General features: G+C 46.0%; 1 protein-coding gene across 1 annotated transcript in view; it reads right to left on the bottom strand.

The window, feature by feature from the left end:
- The window catches only part of adam11 (ADAM metallopeptidase domain 11), a gene marked incomplete at both ends in the record, with an annotated part of 51,957 nt that extends 31,657 nt beyond the window's left edge, over nucleotides 1-20,300 (bottom strand). Inside the window, 3 exons of the mRNA XM_084328661.1 lie at nucleotides 955-1,031; nucleotides 19,354-19,547; nucleotides 20,240-20,300. Of these exons, the coding sequence (XP_084184787.1) occupies nucleotides 955-1,031; nucleotides 19,354-19,547; nucleotides 20,240-20,300 (332 nt within the window). The remainder of the gene's footprint in view (nucleotides 1-954; nucleotides 1,032-19,353; nucleotides 19,548-20,239) is intronic.
- Between the last annotated feature and the right edge of the window lie 1,391 nt (nucleotides 20,301-21,691).

Here is a 21,691-nt window from a genome sequence, read left to right as displayed (position 1 = left end):
CATAAAGATGATTTTGCCTTCCACATTGAGGAGTGAGATGGCACAGAATTGTTTGATCAATGTGGAGTTTTACTCCTTAGGGATGAAGCATCCCTCAGCAGCCAACTAACCATCAGCAAGGAAGTTCTTCCTCCATGCCACCATGTAACTTCCAGAGTCATCTCCTGAGCCTTTCGCAACACTTGTGTACACGGAACATATTTGGCCCTGGGGCTGATTCCTCTGACCTTGAGAAAATTGTCAACTTCCTGGCAGCTTGGTTACTCTACTCTGAAGGGGATAGTTGGTTCAGCTGGCTTGCTGAGTTTCTGATCTCCTCCAAACTGTCCTCCCTTCTGTGGTCACTGTGGAAGATGCTCCTCCACCTCCTCATTTGTTGCTTTCAACTCTCCTGATCTTTTGTCGCCCAGACGTTTTGGCAGATATTTGAATGGGATCTTGGTGAAGTCCACCCTTTCCTTCATCTGTCGCTTCCTGTCCCTATGGTGACACTCAGCTCGGCGCAAGATCTTAATGCGCTCCCTCGGGTTGTCTCTGATTTCAGTGAGTGCTAGTTTCTCATCCTCTCTGGCTTCATGAAAAGCTCCACAAATCACCTCTTAGGATTGCTATCTCTTTCAGGTGTCTGTTTTCCTTTAACTGGGTATTTGATCAACTCCTTCCTGAAGTGATCAGCCTCTATGCTCCAGATGATTAAAGACATGGCCCTGAGCCTCTTCCCCACGTCTCCTACAATTGCTTCCAGATTATTAGATTAATAAACTTAGTGGAAGTGGTAATACTCAAGTCATTTGGATAAAATCATTATCTATCTCATTCAGATCACGTTGTCAGCCATTTTGTGCCGTGACGCAAGGGTTTCCCCATTGACATGACCATGTGACATTTATTTACGCTAACTAAATGAGAAAATGCGTCACCCCCCCCCCCCCCCCCCCCCCTAGATATACTGACTGATTCAGCTCCAGGTCCAGGGTGATGGTGTGTCCAAAAGCTTCCACTTGGAAACAGCTCTGGGCCAAATGGACCGGCTGAAAGACAGGAGAAAAAAACAGAGGTTTGAGTTTAATGTAATCTAACATTATCACCCGGGTCACTCAGTAACTACATTAAAAACAATACCATTAAGACAAAGTGTCATGAGTAATTCAAATCGATCAATAGTCTGTGTGCACTAAAAGCATTTCAGCAGCTGAAAATATTATGATTGATAAAGAGTCCCATTGATCTGTATTCATTGGCCGCCCACATTTCGCCAGACGGGACTACAGAGCACTATAGCCTTCCAAGAAAGGATCCTGAGATTGATGATGGAGATGGATCATGGGGGAGAGGGGGGTTGACAGAAAGAAAAAGCTTTACTGATCCATCTACATTAGTTGGTGTCATGCCAACATTCCCTATGGACAGGTGCCACGAGCTGGAAAGGTGAGGTGAGAGTGGGGTCAGGCAATAGCCTTCCCAGCTGTAGAGGGAGGGTGATTTACTGCAGACAGTGTCCAGCAGCAGCGCTAACACTGGCAGTGTTGCTTTGATCTCAAGTAGGCAGCCAACAGTCATTTAGTCTGGGAGGATTGATTGATTGATTGAAAACTGTATTAACAGATTGCAGAATGGGTACAATACAGTACGACTCAATACAAACAACTGCTAAGAGGATGCAGACGGGAAAAAGACTTTCGTCTTGTTACATCAGGGTCCTCCATTTTCAATTCATCAAGACATTTATGACATACAAGACATACAAATATACAGTACATTTATTTTAAATTGTTTGGACTTTATGGTGTTTTTGTTTTGTTCTTGATTTATTGTGATATTTCTTCTTGACTTGTTTAAAAAAGACGTGTCCGGCCCATGGGGACATTAACGTGTGTTGTCGGGCCTTACAAATAAATTGTATTTGATTTTAATACAGTTTTCAATCAATCAATCAAGCTGTGGATGTTTCAGTTTGAATTCAGTTCAAATGTTCAGTTTCAGTTAAATTCAGTTATTCTTTTTAATAGAATGGATAATTAAAATCAAAGGGTATTGCACATAAATAGGCACTTCTATCAATCGGTTTTAATAAACAAACAGAAACAGTAGCATGTGCATCTTTTAGACCAATTAGGCTATGAAAATTAGGCTGCCTCTAAATATAAAAAGGAATGAAATAAGAATGGTTCTGTATCGTTAGTGGCTTAGCTTGGCATCACACTGCACTATCTCGCGTACGTGCACGCGTACTGAATAAACCACAAATGTACCTCTAATACCAGTATTAGTCTGACCACACCCCTCATCAGCTTACCTTCATAAGCAGGTGTGTGGTCACCTGCTCTCCTCCTTCTCGCTTTCACCACAAGGAAGAAGTGCCTCGGTAGATCCCCACACTTGACACCATGATGGAAGAAAGGTTTAGGAGCAGCTTTGGGAAACAAGGATACGTTGACATCATATCTTTATTTTCTCTCTCACTATTTTCGAGAAAATACGGCGATATTGTCTTCGTACTGGAGTGTCTGGAAGATGATGATCATTCTAAAAACCCTCCACCGGTTTTCGTATTGGGAGCACGCCGCTGCATGCTTCTCAACTGCAGTTCCTTGCTGTGTTTGTTGGGGTGAAACCTGTCAGGCCACAGCTGAACTGTCGGACATGCCGCTGTTGTGAGAAGCGGTGCGTTCCAGGTTGGGTGAGTAGTGTTTGCTGGCGGGCTCCACTTGTCTGTTAGTGCTATGGGGGCTACTTGACAAAGTTTATGGAAACCGGCCCCAGGCTAGGGTCCTTTGTTCAGCCACCTAGGCGACAGAAGGCCTTGGTCTGGAGACCATTTTAGTTTTAACTAGTGGGCCGCGACCATTGACACTGGTGATCCCTGTGTGTTCTGGACGAGTGGATTCTCTCTGTCACCGTGTTAAGGCCCCATCTTTCATATCCAAATGAGAGTATTCCTTCACGAGGGGATATGTGCATGTAATGTGCGATAGCGGCAGATTCATGTTCAAAGTCAGCTACACAGGCCAGTTGGTAATGTGCTGATTCCGTCGGATGTGGTAATGTCACCGTTGTGAAGCGGTGTTGACATCTTGTTTTCTCTTTTCTCTTAAAAAGTGAGGAGAGGTTCAGAACGGCGGCCTGTCTGGGTGAGTGTTATGTCATTGTTTACATGTTCATAGCTTACGGTTAGCCAGTCAGCTGTTAACTGCTGCGTTAGCCTGCTGGATCGCTGCATGGCCTGCTTAGGGCCTACTATTAGCCAGTCAGCTGTTAGCTGCGGGGCTAGCATGTCGTGGTCGCTAGGTAACGTTAGCTTGCTGCTATGGCCATGGCCTGGCGCGGGGTAGCTTAGCTTCTCGCGCGCCGCCGTGAGCTCGCTTCTGATCGTTAGCTTGATGTTATTCTGTTGAACGTGCTTTGATTTTAACATGTTTTACACTCTTGACCACGACGTCATCCTTGACAGGGGATGTTTTCGTCGACCCTGCCCTGAGCCAGGACGGCAAGGATTGCATCAACAAAGGGACCGTTGCGACGGGTAGAGCGGCGACGCTGCCCGGATCGAACAACACAGGACGGCTGTGTTTCTACGGTGTCTTGAGACTGCACTTCGCTGATCTGCGTTCCGGGTAGGAACGGGGTTGACCAGACCTCATAACACGTCTTCTGGTTTTACTTTGCTAAATGTATTGTGAATAACGGTGTTTTTCCCAAAACGTGTGTTGCTACAATGCATTTAGGATACGTTGCGGGTTATGTGTGAGCTGTTTTTGTCACTGGCAGTTAGCTTCTCCGTGCAAACGGGATGTAATGATTTGGTTGTTGTGTGAGAAACATCATGGTGTTTATGTGTACCGTGTACTCACTACTAAGGCAACTAACCTATGAAGCTATGCTTGGTGACAAGTGAGTAAAAGAATGTTCTTTCTCAGACTGTAATGACAATGAACAGTGTGTTCACACATTAACAGGTTTTCCTGTTTTAACTGGCCGTATTGAGGGTAAAATAGGAGGATTGTGTTTTCCCCCCCGGTTCCCTGGGGACTTTTTCATCCTCCTGTCAGACATGTTGTGCATTAATTGTGTCTTTTGTGTGGTAGGGATACGATGTAACTCTTAGCTTGATTGCTGAGGTTGTGCTAAATCTGCTGGAGAAACTTATTTCCTAAAGGGAAATTGGTTTGGTTGCTGTCATGTGTGCTTAGCAAGGCCTGTGGTCGATACTAATCAAGAATGATGTATTCTCTCATTGTGAAAAAAACGGCGTTCCTCTGTTGAGTGTTTTTGCCATTTTTTGTAGGTGATGATGGGTTGTGTGTGTCATGTGACCTACAACTGGGTTGTACTGGCCACAGAAGCACATGTGTATGTTGGACCGGGGTTCTTAGAGCCCTCTCTATTCTGTGTTTTTCCTTAGTAAAAATCAGATAGCAGGTTAGCTCATGCGCTGTGTGGAGCTGTGAAACGCTTCATAGAGCTGACTATGACTGTGTCATATTCTCTTTTTGTCGTTACATCGTATCATGGGTGTGGGGTCGTAAAGGGGTGAACTGGTAACCTTTCCTCTCCCCATTGTTCTGTCGGTCAGGGGTACACCCCCTGTCCTTCAAGGTTCCCGTCACGTGGCGGTTCGGCACGTTACGGGGGGGGGGGGGGGGGGGGGGGGAGGGAGTTCCTGGTCCCACGGCCTGGTATATTGGGCGTGTGCACCGCAGGAATTCCCCCGCCATAGAGTACGTCACCGTGCGCGTCTCTGTTGGTAGGACTTCCGTGTGCTGTTCAGGTCCATGTGATGGATCTGTTTTCAGGGGGGGTGGTCAGGGCTCCTCCTCACCAAGCGCCTATTCAGGCCTTCTGTGAGTTCGGACTCCTTCTTCCATGTGAGGAAGCCTCCATCAGAGTACAGAGCCTTCCTCCTCAGATTGTCAAAGTGAGTGGACCCTCTAGAAGGGTCCTTTTCTATTGTATGTATATTCGATTCAATTCGTTTATTGAGTGTGTATGGGTTCAGTGCCTCTTCCCGGAGGCCCTAAAACCAGTTTTTTACATGGCTCAAGGTGCAATATATTCTTTTCAATCTGTACAGCTCGCGTGGGAAGTCTCTCTGGGGATCCCCATCTCTTTCCTATGGGAGGGTGGTGGGATGTAAAAATGTGAACATTTTTTACCCCGGCTGTGTAGACTGGGATACATACTGTTGATGCTTCCTTCTTTCTATTCCAGAAGTGTTGGAGTTAGGGAGTGTCACACCCCTCTTGTCGTTCCCCTGGGCGCCTTGGGGATTCAATGACTGGTCTGATTAGCCTGTTCATTGATGGGGGTGTGTCCCGACGCACGTATAGTGCTAGCTCGCTGTAAACAGGCGATTGACTGGCACGCCTTGGTTGCTTGTGGTTGAAACAGCGTTTTTATAAAGCAACTGAGATGGGGGTTTTTCCTCTTCCGACGACCACATCCCATGACCTGGGTGGGTTGTCGACGGATTCTCGTTCATGTCTGGGGGATGATGACGGGATGGATCTGAACATATGTGGTGGGGTCTCACGCCCTTGGGGTGGGCCACCAGGCGCGGTTCGTCCGAACGTCTGGGTGGCGCCTTCTTTTCATGTTAAGATCAACACGCATATCTGCCCTTCTCCTGGAGTAGGCATGTCGGCGTGGTTAGGGCACGGGACTGGTTCTGGTCACGCTGGTCCAGATCAGTTGAACCCGTTGTCCGCCGGGGATGCAGATCTGCTGTTCTGGTACCCTGAGGGACTTGGGCTTTTTTCAGGGGGAAAAATGCCAGGTCGGTCTGGGTGTCACAGGGTTAAGCGCTATGGAGACCCTGGTTGGGTATGTTTTTACTCAGCACTGTCGTCATGGCTTACAGCCATGCCATTCTGTACGCGCTCGATCTCGTCGGATCTCGGCCGCTACACAGGTTGGTCCTGGTTAGTACTTGGTTGGGAGACCGCCGGGGAATACCAGGTACGGTGTGCTTAGGGGCTGGTTCTCCATTATTTTTCGCTCCTCTCTCACGCATGGCGAAGAGGGGCCTGTGGGGGTGGTTTTTTGACCTCCTCTGGTGACCCTGTGCTTCCCGTACCGCCAGGCCCGGTCCGAAGTGATGTTTGCGACCCGTAGGCCTGGGTTAACCCTTTTTGGAAACTGAAACACTTGTACTGCGGTATAGCCGGTGTATACCCGCAGGTGTGTTTTGGAGTTTTTTCTTGAGGGGTTATAGGAACAACCACCGCATTGGGTAACACCGAGGTGGTTGATTCCCTGGTGTGTTGGAGCAGTGTCAACTCCCGGGTTCACCGTTTGAGGGTGCCCCTGCACGTTCATGACGTCTGCCAATCATGTCAGCCTTCTCTGCCTCGACCCCTCTGGGTGGGGGTTTTTAAATGGAGGCTTGGTCATGCAACACCGCCAGCTTACGCTCCTTCCGCCGGGGCGGCTGTGTTCAGCTGTCCCCTCTGGCGCCTGTCTCGTCCGCAGTCTCCAGGCTAGGGTTAACAGCCTGTTGCCTGGTTTTTCCCCGGTGCGCTGCCTGCTTCCGTTGGTTAACCTTTTTTGTGTGCTTACGGCCATGCTGACTGCCTGTTCTGCAGGGTCAGTGTGCCAGGCGGTGTACTATTGGGGGGACGGGGCCCGCTCGGCTTACGGCCATACCGACCTGAACACGCCCGATCTCGTCCGATCTCGGAAGCTAAGCAGGTTCTGGCCTGGTTAGTACTTGGATGGGATTCCGCCTGGGAATACCAGGTGCAGTGACTGAGGGGCCTTTGTCCGAATACGCTGGCGATGTGGGGGGCGGGGCACTACGTGCCCACCTGGTGGGGTCTTGATGCTGGCATCATGGACTTCTCCGGGCCCCCATTCTAGGGAGTCCAGTCCTTTTGGTGGGTCTGGGTCTTCCTTCGTGCTCCGCTGCTACGGCCTTGCCACGGGGTTGGGTTTGCCCTTGACCCCGTGATTCTGGGGGCAGTAACGAGGTTGTTCCTCCGTTCGTTCCCGGGTGGCATGCGGGTTGTGCGTGTGTGTAGTCGTGGGGTCAAGCCACGGTCTGCTCACCCTGTGCGTTGAGTTGCTTGAGTGCCTCTTCGCACGGTCGGGTCCGTCGCCCTCCCGTGACGTCCCTAATAGGGGGGCTACCCGCCATTAGGGGGGGTCGGGGGGGCTCGGCCCTCCCTGTTCTGATGGTTGTGGGGGGGCTGTCAGCGGGGTGTATTTGTCAGCCAGTGGCTCCGCTTGGCCTCCCTTGTGCAGTGTGATGCCAAGCTAAGCCACTAACGATACAGAACGATAGGTTATGACTATAACCAAGTTCTGTTAGTTAGGGGCGATGCTTGGCATCAGACGGCCGCTGCAGCCCTTGTCCTCACCTTGTGGTGAAAGCTTGGGAAGGAGGAGAGCAGGTGACCACACACCTGCTTATGAAGGTAAGCTGATGAGGGGTGTGGTCAGACTAATACTGGTATTAGAGGTACATTTGTGGTTTATTCAGTACGCGTGCACGTACGCGAGATAGTGCAGTGTGATGCCAAGCATCGCCCCTAACTAACAGAACTTGGTTATAGTCATAACCTATCGTTTGCTTTCGTGGGCGGTCAGGTGGCGTAACGGAGATTGCGTTCGTCACCAAACCCCGGAGTGGCTAGATTCGCCTGTTTGAATCCAGCTCACAGCTCCAGGGTTGTCACCAGCTTGGCTGGCCGTTCACACTAATACAATTGGCAGTATTAGAGGGTGGGAGAAGCTGGCGGGGTGGGTCCGGGTCGTTGTAAACAGCGACTCCTACAGTTCGGTCGGGGCGCCTGCTAAGCGCGGATAGGACTTGAGTGGGATAGTGTGATCCTTCCACACGCTACGCCCTCTCAATGAGAATCCGCGCTGCCAGGTGAAAAGAAGCGGTTGATTGGCTGGACGTGTGTCGGAGGAAGCACGTGATAGCCTCCACTCTCCCAGACCGACTGTGGGGGGTAAGTGCGCAGCGACCAGGAAGGGGATTGGGAATTGGCATAACGACTAACATTGGGATGGGAGAAAATCGGAGGAAAATGGAGGGGGAAAAAGATATAAAAAAATAATAATAATAATAATGGTTTGCTTAAAAAAAAGAGAAAAAAACGAAAAAATTAAGATTTTTTTTGATTTTCGATATGGGATTGAATATTCGAATATTCAAATATTCGGTCCCATCCCTACTTTGGACCCCTCCTCTTCTCCCTCTACACCAAATCTCTGGGTAACATTATCACGTCTCATGCCTTCTCGTATTATTGCTATGCCGATGATACCCAACTCTTCCTCTCCTTTCCTCCCTCAGATATCCATGTCTCTGAGCGGATCTTGGCCTGTCTGTCCGACATCTCCGCCTAGATGACCTCAAACTGAACGTAAGCAAAACAGAATTGCTTCACCTGCCGGCCAAATCCTCCCCGCTGACCGACCTTTCCATCACAGTGGAAAATGTAGCCGTGGCCTCGTCCTCGACCGCCAAGAACCTTGGTGTAGTCCTTGATGATCGGCTGAACTTCTCTGCTCACATCCCCGCAACAACCAAGACCTGCAGATTCCTCCTGAGCAATGTCAGAGGGATCCGCCCCTTCCTGACAAAAGAAGCCACTCAACTCCTTGTCCAATCAACTGTCATGTCTCGCCTCGACTACTGCAATGCACTGCTCGCTGGTCTACCGACCACCGCCACCAAGCCCTTTCAACTCATCCAGAACGCAGCCGCCCGTTTGATCTCCAACCTACCAAAATCAGCCCATGTTACCCCACTTCTCAGGGACCTGCAATGGCTCCCCATTACCGCACAAATCCGCTTCAAGGTCCTCGACCTGGCATATCATTCGGCGAAGGGAATGGCTCCCACCTACCTCCGGTCAATGGTCTCTAACTACACACCCTCAAGACCCCTCCGCTCTACATCCTCTGGCCACCTCAGACCCACTCCTATCTGAGCTCCGGGAGGGTCATCAAAGAGAAGCCGCCTATTCTCGGTCCTCACTCCACAATGGTGGAATGAACTTCCCACCACAGTTAAGACAGCCGAATCCCGACCAATCTGTCGCTGTTGACTAAAAACACACTTCTTCAATCAATATCTGAAATGATTTTTTTTTTAAACACTAACCTTTTTACTGTCCTATACTACCATGCACTCCAGCTCCTACTATACTAATATGTCTTATGTCTATGCACTCAATACTGCAGCACCCAAGTTTCAGCACTGTTTGATCATTGTTACTCAGCTGAAAGAGCTGTACCCTTCCTGCTGACTTGTAATACAGAACTTGTAAGTCGCTTTGGATAAAAGCGTCATCTAAATGACCGAATGCAATGTAGTGTAGTGTAGTGTGCTTTGGCATATATTTATTCAAGATATTTAAACATTGAGAGTTTAAATCTAGCTATCGACTTTTGTCAACTTTACCCTTGCTCTCTACTTAAAGGGGGATAGTTCAGATTTTTGGTACATACCAATGATGTTGTTGATCGGTAAGTCCTTCTCAGCACAATCCATCCTCATTCTAGCTGCTGCTAATTAGCCACAAATCAATGCGAAGTCATTTAAGTCAAGCTCCTTTCTGTACAAGCTGACTAAAATCAACTGAAATCTATTTTGTGTGCATTGTGGAGTTGATTTCAGTTGTCTTTAGTCCGTTTGTACCCCATTGACTTTGCATTGGTCTGTGACTAACTAGCTTGGTTACTAAGCGAGAATGAGGAACAGCATGGATTGTGCTGAGAAAGGACTCAACCTATCAACAACATAATCGGTAAGTATCCCTTTAAGTATTTAGGGTTGTACCAGTACAGGACCTTTGGATCCAATACTGACGTCAAATAGAAAATGATCAATTATCAATTCACCTGCTCATATACTCTTTGTGTGATAGCATGGTATTTCTTCACATCACTCAATAATGCTGACCTGTGGCTGATTATTTCAATACAATTTCAACCGACATTTCCAAACATTTGCAGCACAAACAATTTTTTTGTTAATTGCTATGCATTAACTCATTCTGCGGCAGTCACGAGAAAAGTCAGCTTAACTCGCCAACCGTTCAGCGCCAATCACGAGAAAACTCGGGTTTTAATCATTATTTCTTTTATTAGCTATATCCATTCATTTTTCATCCATTCAGCTTGATGTTATCATTGGGAATGGGTCTGAGCTCGCAAAAGGGCAAATACCGCCGCCTACGCCTTCCAGCCGGTATTGCACTCCATTAGAAATGGTGTAGTTTCTTTTCTGGGCCGATCTGAGCCGTGCGGGCGGGGTTTAAATACTCCGGCAGGACGAGCGTTTACAACTATGCATCTGTGATGCTGCCCCCCCCCCCCTTCATATGCAATGCCGGACAATGTGGGACGGACATCCACGAGCAGTATTTGGAATGGCTCAGATAATTGGATAATTTTTTTTGCATTACATCAGAGACAAGGTATACTGTAACACTATATATAAAATCTTGCGTTGATCTGATATTTCTTTCTACCGCGATTGCGTGTGTGGCTTTTTACCGTTGGCTTCGGGGGGTTGATTAGCATTGATTTCAGGAAGATTCGATAATCAGGCGAAAAATGACAACGTGATAACTGTATTCCACTAAAGGGCTATTATCGCGTCTTTTCCTGGGATTACTAAGAATCACCAAAACTATATATTCAAAATGGTATAAAACGGAAATGTACAGATGAAAAAACAATCTGTTTTGCGCATGTTGACTGGAAGCAACTCACTGACAATCAACGGGTGTATTAGACCCATAGCTATAATATAATTAAGCATTACATCACGCGCAGGAGTGTGTTATAGGAATTAGATCGTGTCTAGGGGTGGTTGTTAGGCCTGAGGCGCAGCTGAGGGTCGTTAGACCTCCCTAGGCATGATCTAATTCGTATAACACACAACTTCAAGTGATGTAATGTCTTTTATACAATGGCCGAATTCACCCAACCTTATTGCTATAGAATAAACACACAGTAATTGAAGCATAATGGATTTATTCACAAAACCATCCACAGAAAAAGTAGGTCCAAATAAAAAGTTGCCTCCGTGTCTAGAAGCAGAGGGAGGTTGCTTCAAAGCATGCCATCTAACAACAAACTTCATATAAATCCCGCAATGTATTATTGTTTTGACAATGGGTCATGACAAACCAATTACATAATCCAACATTGTGTAAACAACTAACATATTCCAGTTGACTGTATCTTTTTTTAATTATTCGTTACGAATATATCCATACTTCCATTGTGTCTGGGACATCCAGTGAAATAGCTTCGTGCGACAGTGTCCTTTTGCAGCAGAGGGAGGTTGCTACAAAGCATGCCATCTAACAACAAACTTCATATAAAATGACTCTGCTATAGAGCCACACTCCGTTATGCACAAGTTTACAGACATACATGACATACAGATAGACAGTACTGCTACATCTATACATTTATGACATACCAGATTTACAAATACAGTACTGTTTTTGTAGGGTGATTATGATTTATTTACATTGAGGTTCTGGGGTCACGTGGAGTGTGTTATACGAAATAACAACCAGTAACTTCACTGTGCTTCTTAAACAATGATTGGTGTAAATCGTGTCGGTGCCCGTGGCTTTACATATTCGGGGTAACATCATACATGTACATAGATCAAAATGTACAATGATAAGTTCGTTTTCATCAATGTTAGCATGTCTTTTTTCCTTCTCCGGCTTCTCCTGCTGTATACGTTTACAGACTTATATTATTCAATGAGACTGCCAGCCAGCTTTTGCACGACGGAGAAAGACAATTTCAATTGTGACGATAGAAGATCATCTCCCGATTCAGATACAATTTAACACACACGGTTCCAAAGATATTAATGTTTTGCGGTAAATGTTCACCCCGCAATGGATTTAGGTGCGTGTCATCTCTCCTCTCTCATGTTGTCTGTGCTTCTCTCCTCTCCGACACCGACACAGAGAGAACTCAGCCAGTGGCCACTCCCCTCAGAACCCCCCCCCCCCCCGCGATTTATATTTTGTTTTACAATGGGTCATGACAAACCAATTACATAATCCAACATTGTGTAAACAACTAACATATTCCAGGTGACTGTATCTTTTTTGAATGAGTCGTTATGACGAAATCAATACATCCATTCATAAAGATTATTGTCCTTCATCTTGGTTTCATTCGGAAAAGAATGAACGGCGGATTCATTCGAAAAAAAGGTTATTCGGTTGTGGGCGGGTTCTGGGGTCACGTGGAGTGTGTTATACGAAATAACAACCGGTAACTTCACTGTTTCAGCCAATCAGAATCAAGAAATTTGCATAAGACATTTGTATAAGATATATTTTAACCACTCGCAAATTTCGCAGTCTCCCCATTGATTAAAGCGATGGCGTTCTAGCGCCCCCTGGCGCCCCGACCCCTGGCGCTGATTGAGTTAAAAACATCCCCCCCAGCGAATCCTTTAGTTACATCAATATTGTGCTGTCAGAACAGTCCTAAGTTTGTAGCTTAAGTATTTAATGAGACATTTAACATACATTTTTCCAATTTCATCTGCTTTCAACCAGGAAATGCAAACATGGAACGCTATTATAAACTGATATACTATAGATCTAGTGATCTATGCACAAATCTCTTATAGTTACAATTCGATTGTATGAACTACGCAGATTAAATGTTTGCAGCTCAAGCATTTAAAGATGACTACCTACTGACTGAAAATTGTACTACAGCCCTGCTATTATAAACTGATATATCTAGTGATCTATCCAACATATCTCTTAGTTACAATTAGATTATATGAACAGGTGAAATATTTGCAATAGGTAGGCAATTTGGGCGTGCCTCGTTTGGAAATAAGAGTCATGTCATCTAGACTCTGAGTTGCCAGTGCATTGAGTTGTACATTCCTGTTCAATGTGAGGACCAATATATGGCAAAAGAGTATACAGGGAACATTGGTCTGTTCATTTAACCGTGATCACGAATATCTGATCACAGAAAATTGTACTTCCGTGTGCTAATGAGACGCTGCAATGTCTAGAGAAATTGTTCACGCGTCACCACCAGACTAATTTGCCTAATCTTTGTGGAACTTTTCACCAGGGTGCGAACGCAGAGAATAATGGGCCGCAGGAACTTAAAGTTCTGAGCAAAGCAGTTCCTGGCAATTAGAGTTTCTGGTAGTTTCGTTGCAAACGTGGCTTATATCAATCACCATCACAAAGAGTACTTTTCGTCATTGGCTTCATCATCTACTAGCATTAATAATATACAATATTGATTTCCCAATATATCTGTGTGTGGTCCTATGACCTACTTCATAAAGTAATAAAGTAAAAACCTTAAAACAATAACAAGTTACTATGTTGACATAATAATGTAGCCAGGATGCTCTTAGCTTTGTACCACTAAGATCAAGTCCAGCTCATTATCCTTGTTCATCATATCACTTCACTCAGTTCAACCATCTTAAATATTTTAAAGACATCATGTAGCAGATCCAGCCAAGCAGCTTGAATCACAGCGAGATTTCATTTCAACAGGACAGGGGCTTCTGAAGGCATCAATCTGAACCATGTCCAACAATTACATACTGTATCTTCTGAAAGCATAACTCTGAACTATGTCCAAAATATGTGTGTTGTTTTCTATTTGAGTATACATAAAACATTATATGGTAATATTTTACAGAACCAAGCATTTCACTGTAATGTACATGTACTTTATACGTGACAAATATAGTCAAACAACAGGTGAAAGTGTAACACTGAACATGCAAAGGCATAATTCTACTGATAAAGCATTCATATAGTGTTTTCCATGTTGCACTCCAGTGTTCAATGAGTGCTTAGAATGTCTACTCATATGATGTATGTGTTTGTCATTTGAAAAGAAAATACCATTTAGTGAAGAGTTAACAATGTTTTGAGGGCAAAGTGTGCTTTTGCAAGAGAAGTGTAGGATTTAGCATTTTGCGTGTGAGTTTTGAGATTTGTGTTTAGGGTTTTGAGGAAGTCAGGTATTGAGAGAAAACGGTGCTTTTTCAATGTATGTGATGTATAGATTGGGGAGAGATGACCACAGCTAAAATGGTAGATCGAAATGTGCATGGAAGCAGGAGACGGTGATAGAACGGTGGTGGAACCAGTGGTTTCACAGGCACAGGCCGCGTCAGCAAGGGTTTTGTTATGAATTCCTTAGAAGAACATCTGAGATTAGAGTGTACTGTCTCCCAGGACAGGAGGGAGAGAGGTTCATCTTAATGAAACGTGAGTTTATTAGTGTTAAAGGTTATGCAGTTGTCATGACAACACGTCGCATGACAACCAGAAGGCGGGGCCGTCGTTGCGACGACGAACATCTATAAATCGAACGGTGTTTCCGGGTGTAAGGCAGACGAGAATCTGACTCAGACTAAAATCTGACTGAGACTAAGAGGGAAGAAACCAGAAGAGACTCTCTCCTCTCGACGAGAGAGAGGGGGGGGGGGGGGGGGGGAGAATGGCACATCACCAGTAGCTTCGGCTACCACGAGGATGGTTTTAGGCTAACGAACAGGCCTGAACACTATTGGACTGAACAGCAAAAGGACGATAATATGAACACACCGAAAGATCATTAGAAATATACTCTTCAAGGACAATACAATCTGTTAACATCTGAGCTGAGGTTTCTGTATAGAGAAATAAAACCATGCTTTTCCTTGTAAGGTATTTCACGTTGTCGAAGTGTCGAATTCTTACGGAGGTGGGGAAGTATTATGGTTTACGGATTGCACTAACGGGGGGGAGATAAGGATCTTATCTACCAGTATCGGAGACGTCAGGACCATTAAAAGTACACAACGCAGAGGAATTGGATGGAGAGCCAAACAGACGAAGACGTGATACTGGCCAGTTTGATCAGAATCTTACAGTTGATGCCGTTGGGACCCGGATTTGCAAGAGATTAAAACAACGGGAACAGTTGGTTGTTGATGACAGCCAGAAAGCAAGAGATAAGAACAACGGATAAAGACTTTTTCAATAATGGGGCGACAGTGGACAACAGTCATCAATGTGTGGGAGAATCATGATCGAAGCAAGGCCGGTCAGCCCTGGGAGAGAGCGGCGAGTCGAGCGGTCAGGAGGCGAACCAGCGCTGTAGGGGAAACAGCGCTCCGATCAAAAATGTGAGTTCACTGTGCACACGGTTGTTTTGATTTTAAGCCAAATAAAAACGAACAGATAGTGAATCCGTAAACGTAAACATTTCTAGTTTGACACAGAGAGAGAATGCCAGCTGTAATAATATGAGCAGAGAGCCATGGTGAAAATCGAGGGTGTTATCTACAGAGAATGAAAAGCAAACGAGGCAGGCTGCACAGTTTTGGTTTAAGGAGGGTAAATGCGAGATGAGGAAAGGGGGGGGGGGGGGGCGCTTGAATCAGATCGAAAAATTGTTATGGCGGGACTGTTTTCATAACAGAAGGAAAGTCGAAAGGAGATTGTACCAGTGTGTATTATGTCCGATCAGGCAAGAGTATTAGTCTGAGAAAGCGTCCCCTGATAATGGATAGGAAAGAGAGGAAAAACAGCGGTGTTTTCAGGCCTTGGAAGGAAGGGCAGCGGCCGTTTGTTGAGAGAGTAGCCATTTGCACCGAGTCAAAATGGCCGCAGAGCCACGAGGGGTTTAGAATCAGGAAGTGACACGTCAACTAAACCACCATAGAGGAGGAGTAGGTCGCCACCTAGTGGTGGAGGGGGGGTAGTGCTGGGGAGTTTTCATTACCCATAGGGGAATATTTAGCACAGAGAGTGGATTATTATTATTATAATAATAATATTAGATATAGAGTTTAAGCATACAATGGATTAAATAAGAATTGCACAGACAGAGGAGGTGCAGTTATTTGAATGGGTTAATTATGGAATAAAGAGGGAAGTCCAGTGGGGCCTTCTCACACCTAATAAATAGGCAGAGTCTTGAGGGGACACGTCACCAGAAAGAACTGGCGCGCGCTGGGGGTCACCCGTGGGACAAACGTAGAGCGCCGAGTGGGTATCGTTTAGCTGCTGGTGTCACGCCGGAAGACAACAAAACAGGGAACAGCCCTGTAGGATTAGATATGGGTGTGGAGAAGGTGGTAGACTAATAGCAAAACAAGGGAAGTCGAATGGACAGACGACTGCCGGTGTTGTGTTTCTGCTTTCAAGGGGGGAACGACACCGACAGCGATGGAGATGACCAGGAGGACAGACTGGAGGAGGAGGAAGCCGCAGGGGCCAGGCACCGCAGCCTGGTACACAGATGATCCACGACGAGAGGGAGGAGACGGCGGCGGTGGAGGAGCAGATGTGGAGAGGACAGCCAGAGACACTGAGCAGTAGCAGACCAGGGGAGCCATTTTTGCCTAGGGGACCGCGCCCTGGAGGGGGGACCAGCTCAGGAAAGGAGCCGTCACTGAAAGGGGCCCTTGCCTAGAAGACGGGACCGGCCCGAGATGGGAGGTGTACTGTAAGAGAGGGAAGGGAGCGCTCTGATTTGGACGTGGGGTACCTGATAGGGGGGCCGAAGGGTTTAGGTGTGTCGTTTGGAAAGTTGCAATCTGTGTTTTTCTCTGTCTCTCTCTCTCTCTCTCCTCCATGACCGTTGTTTATCCTTTCTGGTTTGGGTGTGATGCGGGTAATGGAAAACAAAAGGAAAACAGCAGACGGCGGGGCCCTAATTGTTATGAGTCTATTTTTGTGTATAATTAATTGAAAAACCAAGTAGTCTTATGATTCTGAGGGGTGATAAGAATCAAGGGGGGATTGAGAGAAAACGGTGCTTTTTCAATGTATGTGATGTATAGATTGGGGAGAGATGACCACAGCTAAAATGGTAGATCGAAATGTGCATGGAAGCAGGAGACGGTGATAGAACGGTGGTGGAACCAGTGGTTTCACAGGCACAGGCCGCGTCAGCAAGGGTTTTGTTATGAATTCCTTAGAAGAACATCTGAGATTAGAGTGTACTGTCTCCCAGGACAGGAGGGAGAGAGGTTCATCTTAATGAAACGTGAGTTTATTAGTGTTAAAGGTTATGCAGTTGTCATGACAACATGTCGCATGACAACCAGAAGGCGGGGCCGTCGTTGCGACGACGAACATCTATAAATCGAACGGTGTTTCCGGGTGTAAGGCAGACGAGAATCTGACTCAGACTAAAATCTGACTGAGACTAAGAGGGAAGAAACCAGAAGAGACTCTCTCCTCTCGACGAGAGAGAGGGGGGGGGGGGGGGGAGAATGGCACATCACCAGTAGCTTCGGCTACCACGAGGATGGTTTTAGGCTAACGAACAGGCCTGAACACTATTGGACTGAACAGCAAAAGGACGATAATATGAACACACCGAAAGATCATTAGAAATATACTCTTCAAGGACAATACAATCTGTTAACATCTGAGCTGAGGTTTCTGTATAGAGAAATAAAACCATGCTTTTCCTTGTAAGGTATTTCACGTTGTCGAAGTGTCGAATTCTTACGGAGGTGGGGAAGTATTATGGTTTACGGATTGCACTAACGGGGGGGAGATAAGGATCTTATCTACCAGTATCGGAGACGTCAGGACCATTAAAAGTACACAACGCAGAGGAATTGGATGGAGAGCCAAACAGACGAAGACGTGATACTGGCCAGTTTGATCAGAATCTTACAGGTAGTCTATCCGGAAATGTGTTTAAGCAATTGAGAAAAACTGTAAGAATGTACACAATAGTATTGTGTTTTTTAACTTTGTTGTACTTGGGATTGGATGTATGCTGATCTTCCATTTGACCCGCACCTGATTACCAGAGTGGAGGATGGGCTCTACTGTTCTAATAGCTTCATGTACTTCCTCATGACTGACTGCAAAGTAGATCCTGTTATGTTCAAATCACAGACATCCGGAAATTATAAGGATAGAAAGAGAGAGAGAGAGAGAGAGAGAGAGAGAGAGAGAGAGAGAGAGAGAGAGAGAGAGAGAGAGAGAAAGCGGGACACAGAGAGAGAGCGAGAGGGAGAAAGAAAGAAAGAAAGAGAGAGACAGAGAAAGCGGGACACAGAGAGAGAGGAGAGAGAGAGAGAGAGAAAGGGAGAGAGAGAAAGAGAGAGGGACAGAGGGACAGAGAGAGAGAGAGAGAGAGAGAGAGAGAGAGAGAGAGAGAGAGAGAGAGAGAGAGAGAGAGAGAGAGAATGGGAATTGGAGGGTGCTCATGAGACTTGGCCCAATGCAACACTTCTCACACAGGCCTGTTTAATAATTGATATGGACATACTTCAACACACACTACTGAATAATGGACAAGTCAGGAGCTCAGCGCGGCAGCCGGATAATCGGACGTGATATCTGAATATTTTAGGAGGGCCCGTGCTTCATCATGTGGCAACGAAGGCAAAGCTCCACATACTCTTTAGCTTCTGTTTCAGCTCTCTGGGTGTTGTAACAACTGGCTCAGGCCGGAAGCAGGTCTGGGTGGTTCGGTTTTCAAGTCTTATACTGAGTCTAGAACAGGCAAAGGGCCTTTATTCAATGGTCTGATTGGGATGCGCTGTTGGAGACAATATCCTGTAAGGCAGTGGTTCTCAAGGGGGGGGATCACAAGATGATTTTTCTTTTTTTTGGGGGGGGGGGGGGGGGGGGGGGGGGGGGGGATACGATATACAATTACATGATGTTATTTTTCTTGCAAAATAATGAATATTTGAAGTCTAAATCCCTCCTCCAATCATTAACCAATTTAAATAGACCAAATAAAAAAAAGGGAATTAAAAATCATTATTTTGTGTCAAAGTTCACTGTTCTGTCTACGCTTGACTACATAGGAGGGGGGGGGGGGGGGTCGCGATCAAGCATCCCTCTGTTTTTAGGGTCACGAGCCAAACAGGTTGAGAACCAGTGCTGTGTAAGCTATACTAGACATGTCAAGGGCTTTTCAAAGAAAGTGGGTCAAAATCAAATAGCAGCCGAGACTGCAGCAAGCCACCTCCCCGCACTGTTACTCCTCTCTAGCTGGGGCAGCCTGAGCCCCAGAGAGCAGAGCACTGCATCGCTTCACAGAAGGAGTTCCCTAACAACAGTTGTGTAGTGATGACTGAAGTGGTGGGTATCATGGGTATATACTATACTACTGTGCCACACTGGTGGGCCACCTACAGAATGCCATGTCTTAGAACATGCAGGTGAGCCCCCCTATACAGTCAGTATTCTGAAGGCCAGGTTATGATGCTGACCACCACCAGAGAATCATTGTTTTGTAAATCCAGTTCCCCACACAGTTGCTCAGTGTGAACATAAACACGGGTGGAGTGGGTGTGTGTACTGGGGGGGGGGCTATCCTCACTCCCAAACTTACCGACGTGCCTCCCGTGCTATTCTTCACCCTGGTATCCAAACGGCCGTGAGACATTTCTTCCTCCGACTGGATCTGCTGCACCAGCCGCTTTGGATAGGTGACCTCGGCCGCAGTGTCCCTGCTGTCTCCACGCCCCGCCGGCGTGAACCAGTCCCAGATACTAGCAGCATCTTGCACCGAGGACCAATCTGTGCCTGTACGCAGGATAGTGGGGCACACACAGTGATAAGCAGTCAATAGGACTACAGATTGATTGATTGAAAACTTTATTAACAGATTGCAGAATGGGTACAGTACAGTACAGCTCAATACATACAATTGTTAAGGGGATGCAGACCAGAGAAAGACTTTTGTCTTGTTTACATCAGGGTCCCCAATTTTCAATTCATCATAACATATGACACACACGACATAGATAGACAGTACTGCTACTGCTACATCTATTATGATCTATACATTTATGACATACCAGATTTGCAAATACAGTAGGCAGTAGCCCAACATCTCACACGAATCAGGCTACAGAGCATATAGACTCACGGCCAATATGACGTGTGTTTTTCCTCAATTGTGTTTTCAAATTATGATATGACTAGACAGAGATGACTATGAGTACCGATGAAAAGGTCTGTCTCTGAGCGAAGCTAGGGAGACTATGGGCGCTGCGGTTTAAATGTGTTGATGCAGCGATTCTACCGCGTCGGTTACAGTGGCGGCAGAGGGGTTTTTAGACCAGTGATGACTATCTTGGCACCGATCTACTGTCACAAGAAAATCGCAGGCTACAGAGGGAAAGTGATTGTTGATGCAAAAAAGTGTGTGTTGCAGGGTGAAGTTGCATGAGACGACGAAGGGTGCTCCCCCTCCCCGTATTGTGCCTCCTTACCTGAAACGGCAAGTCTCTCGCTCACTGCAGCAAAGACCATGAAGCACAAGACCGCCAGCATGATCTTCAGTTCACATATTCCCTCGGATTAACATCGAGAGCGTCAACATGTTTAAAAAAAAAAAAAAAAAAAAAAAAAATCGATTATGAAGAAACGACGCGCAGCGAATTATGGCGAGGATACAAGTGGACCTAAACATCTGACGACGAGCGTCGACCTCTCATCTCTCCTCTTTCCCTGCCAATACACAACGGAGAATTTGGATTTGCATGTATGCGAATGGAAAATTAAACATATGGTGGAGCTGATCAATATATGCCTAGCGATTGATCAGTAAGGGTATGAATATTGGTAAAATGGGGAGTGTGCACGCATGATTCCTGTCAAACCGCGCGGGTGCGTATGGCTGTGGATGAGATTATGGATGAGGTTGTGTGTCTATGCGAATCTGCGGTATGCTGCGGAAACGGGAGGATAGAAAATGAAGAGAACTGCGCGTTGGGTCTGTGGTGATAAGGACACGTGGGGTCGTGGTGGTACCCTCCCTCATCTGTCGCCAAGCACCCCCCCCCGTTGCCATATATGCAGTGTCTATAATCATTCATAGTTCGATGATATAATTATTTGAGTTTGCTGCGCACGAGAATGCGCGATAAATACTACAAGGTACTCATTGTAACTCAGTTACTTTTCTACTCTGCATTATTTGTACATTGTTGTATTGAACACCTTTGTCTACTTGACTTCTATTTTATACTTCTATACTTTATACTTATCTATTTTTATCTAGCACAATCTCTGGAGCAAAGCAAAAAGAAGCATTTTATATCAAAGTATTCTGTACTTCTGTATGACAACTAATAAAGAAACTTGAACTTGAAACTTCATTGACAGTTTGACCCGGGTTTAACCCTTTTAGGACTGTGTATATTGATTGATTGATTGAACATTTTATTAACAGATTGCAGAATGGGTACAATACAGTACGGCTCAATACACACAATTGTTAAGGGGATGCAGACCAGAGAAAGACTTTCGTCTTGTTTACATCAGGGTCCCGTTTTCAAGTCCTTGTCCTTCAGTAGGTTTTGTGATCTGCACAGTGTCAGCCAGCTAATCACCCAACCCACAAGAGTGTGTGATTCAACACAAACTACCATTGATCTCATTCTGGCCTCTGACAAGTCCAGGATCTCCAATAAAGATGTTATAAATTGCATGTGGGTTAAGCGATCATTATATGATATTCTGTACTTGCAAAAAGCTAAAACAAAAGGCCGACTGTCACAAAACAGTCACAGACCTCAAAACCTACTCTAGCGAGGCCTTTAACCAAGAACTGGAGAGCCTAGACTCAAGGCCAGATTAAGACTTCAGAGGCCCCTGGGCCAGATTCTTGTGGAGGCCCCCCCACACACACATACACATGCATGCACGCACAGTGGCGTTTT

Source organism: Notolepis coatsorum (assembly GCF_963971535.1).
Source record: "Notolepis coatsorum genome assembly, chromosome: 14".
In the NCBI taxonomy this organism is placed as follows: Eukaryota; Metazoa; Chordata; class Actinopteri; order Aulopiformes; family Paralepididae; genus Notolepis; species Notolepis coatsorum.
Note: the sequence above shows the minus strand (reverse complement) of the source record. Positions and strands in the feature narration are given on the sequence as shown.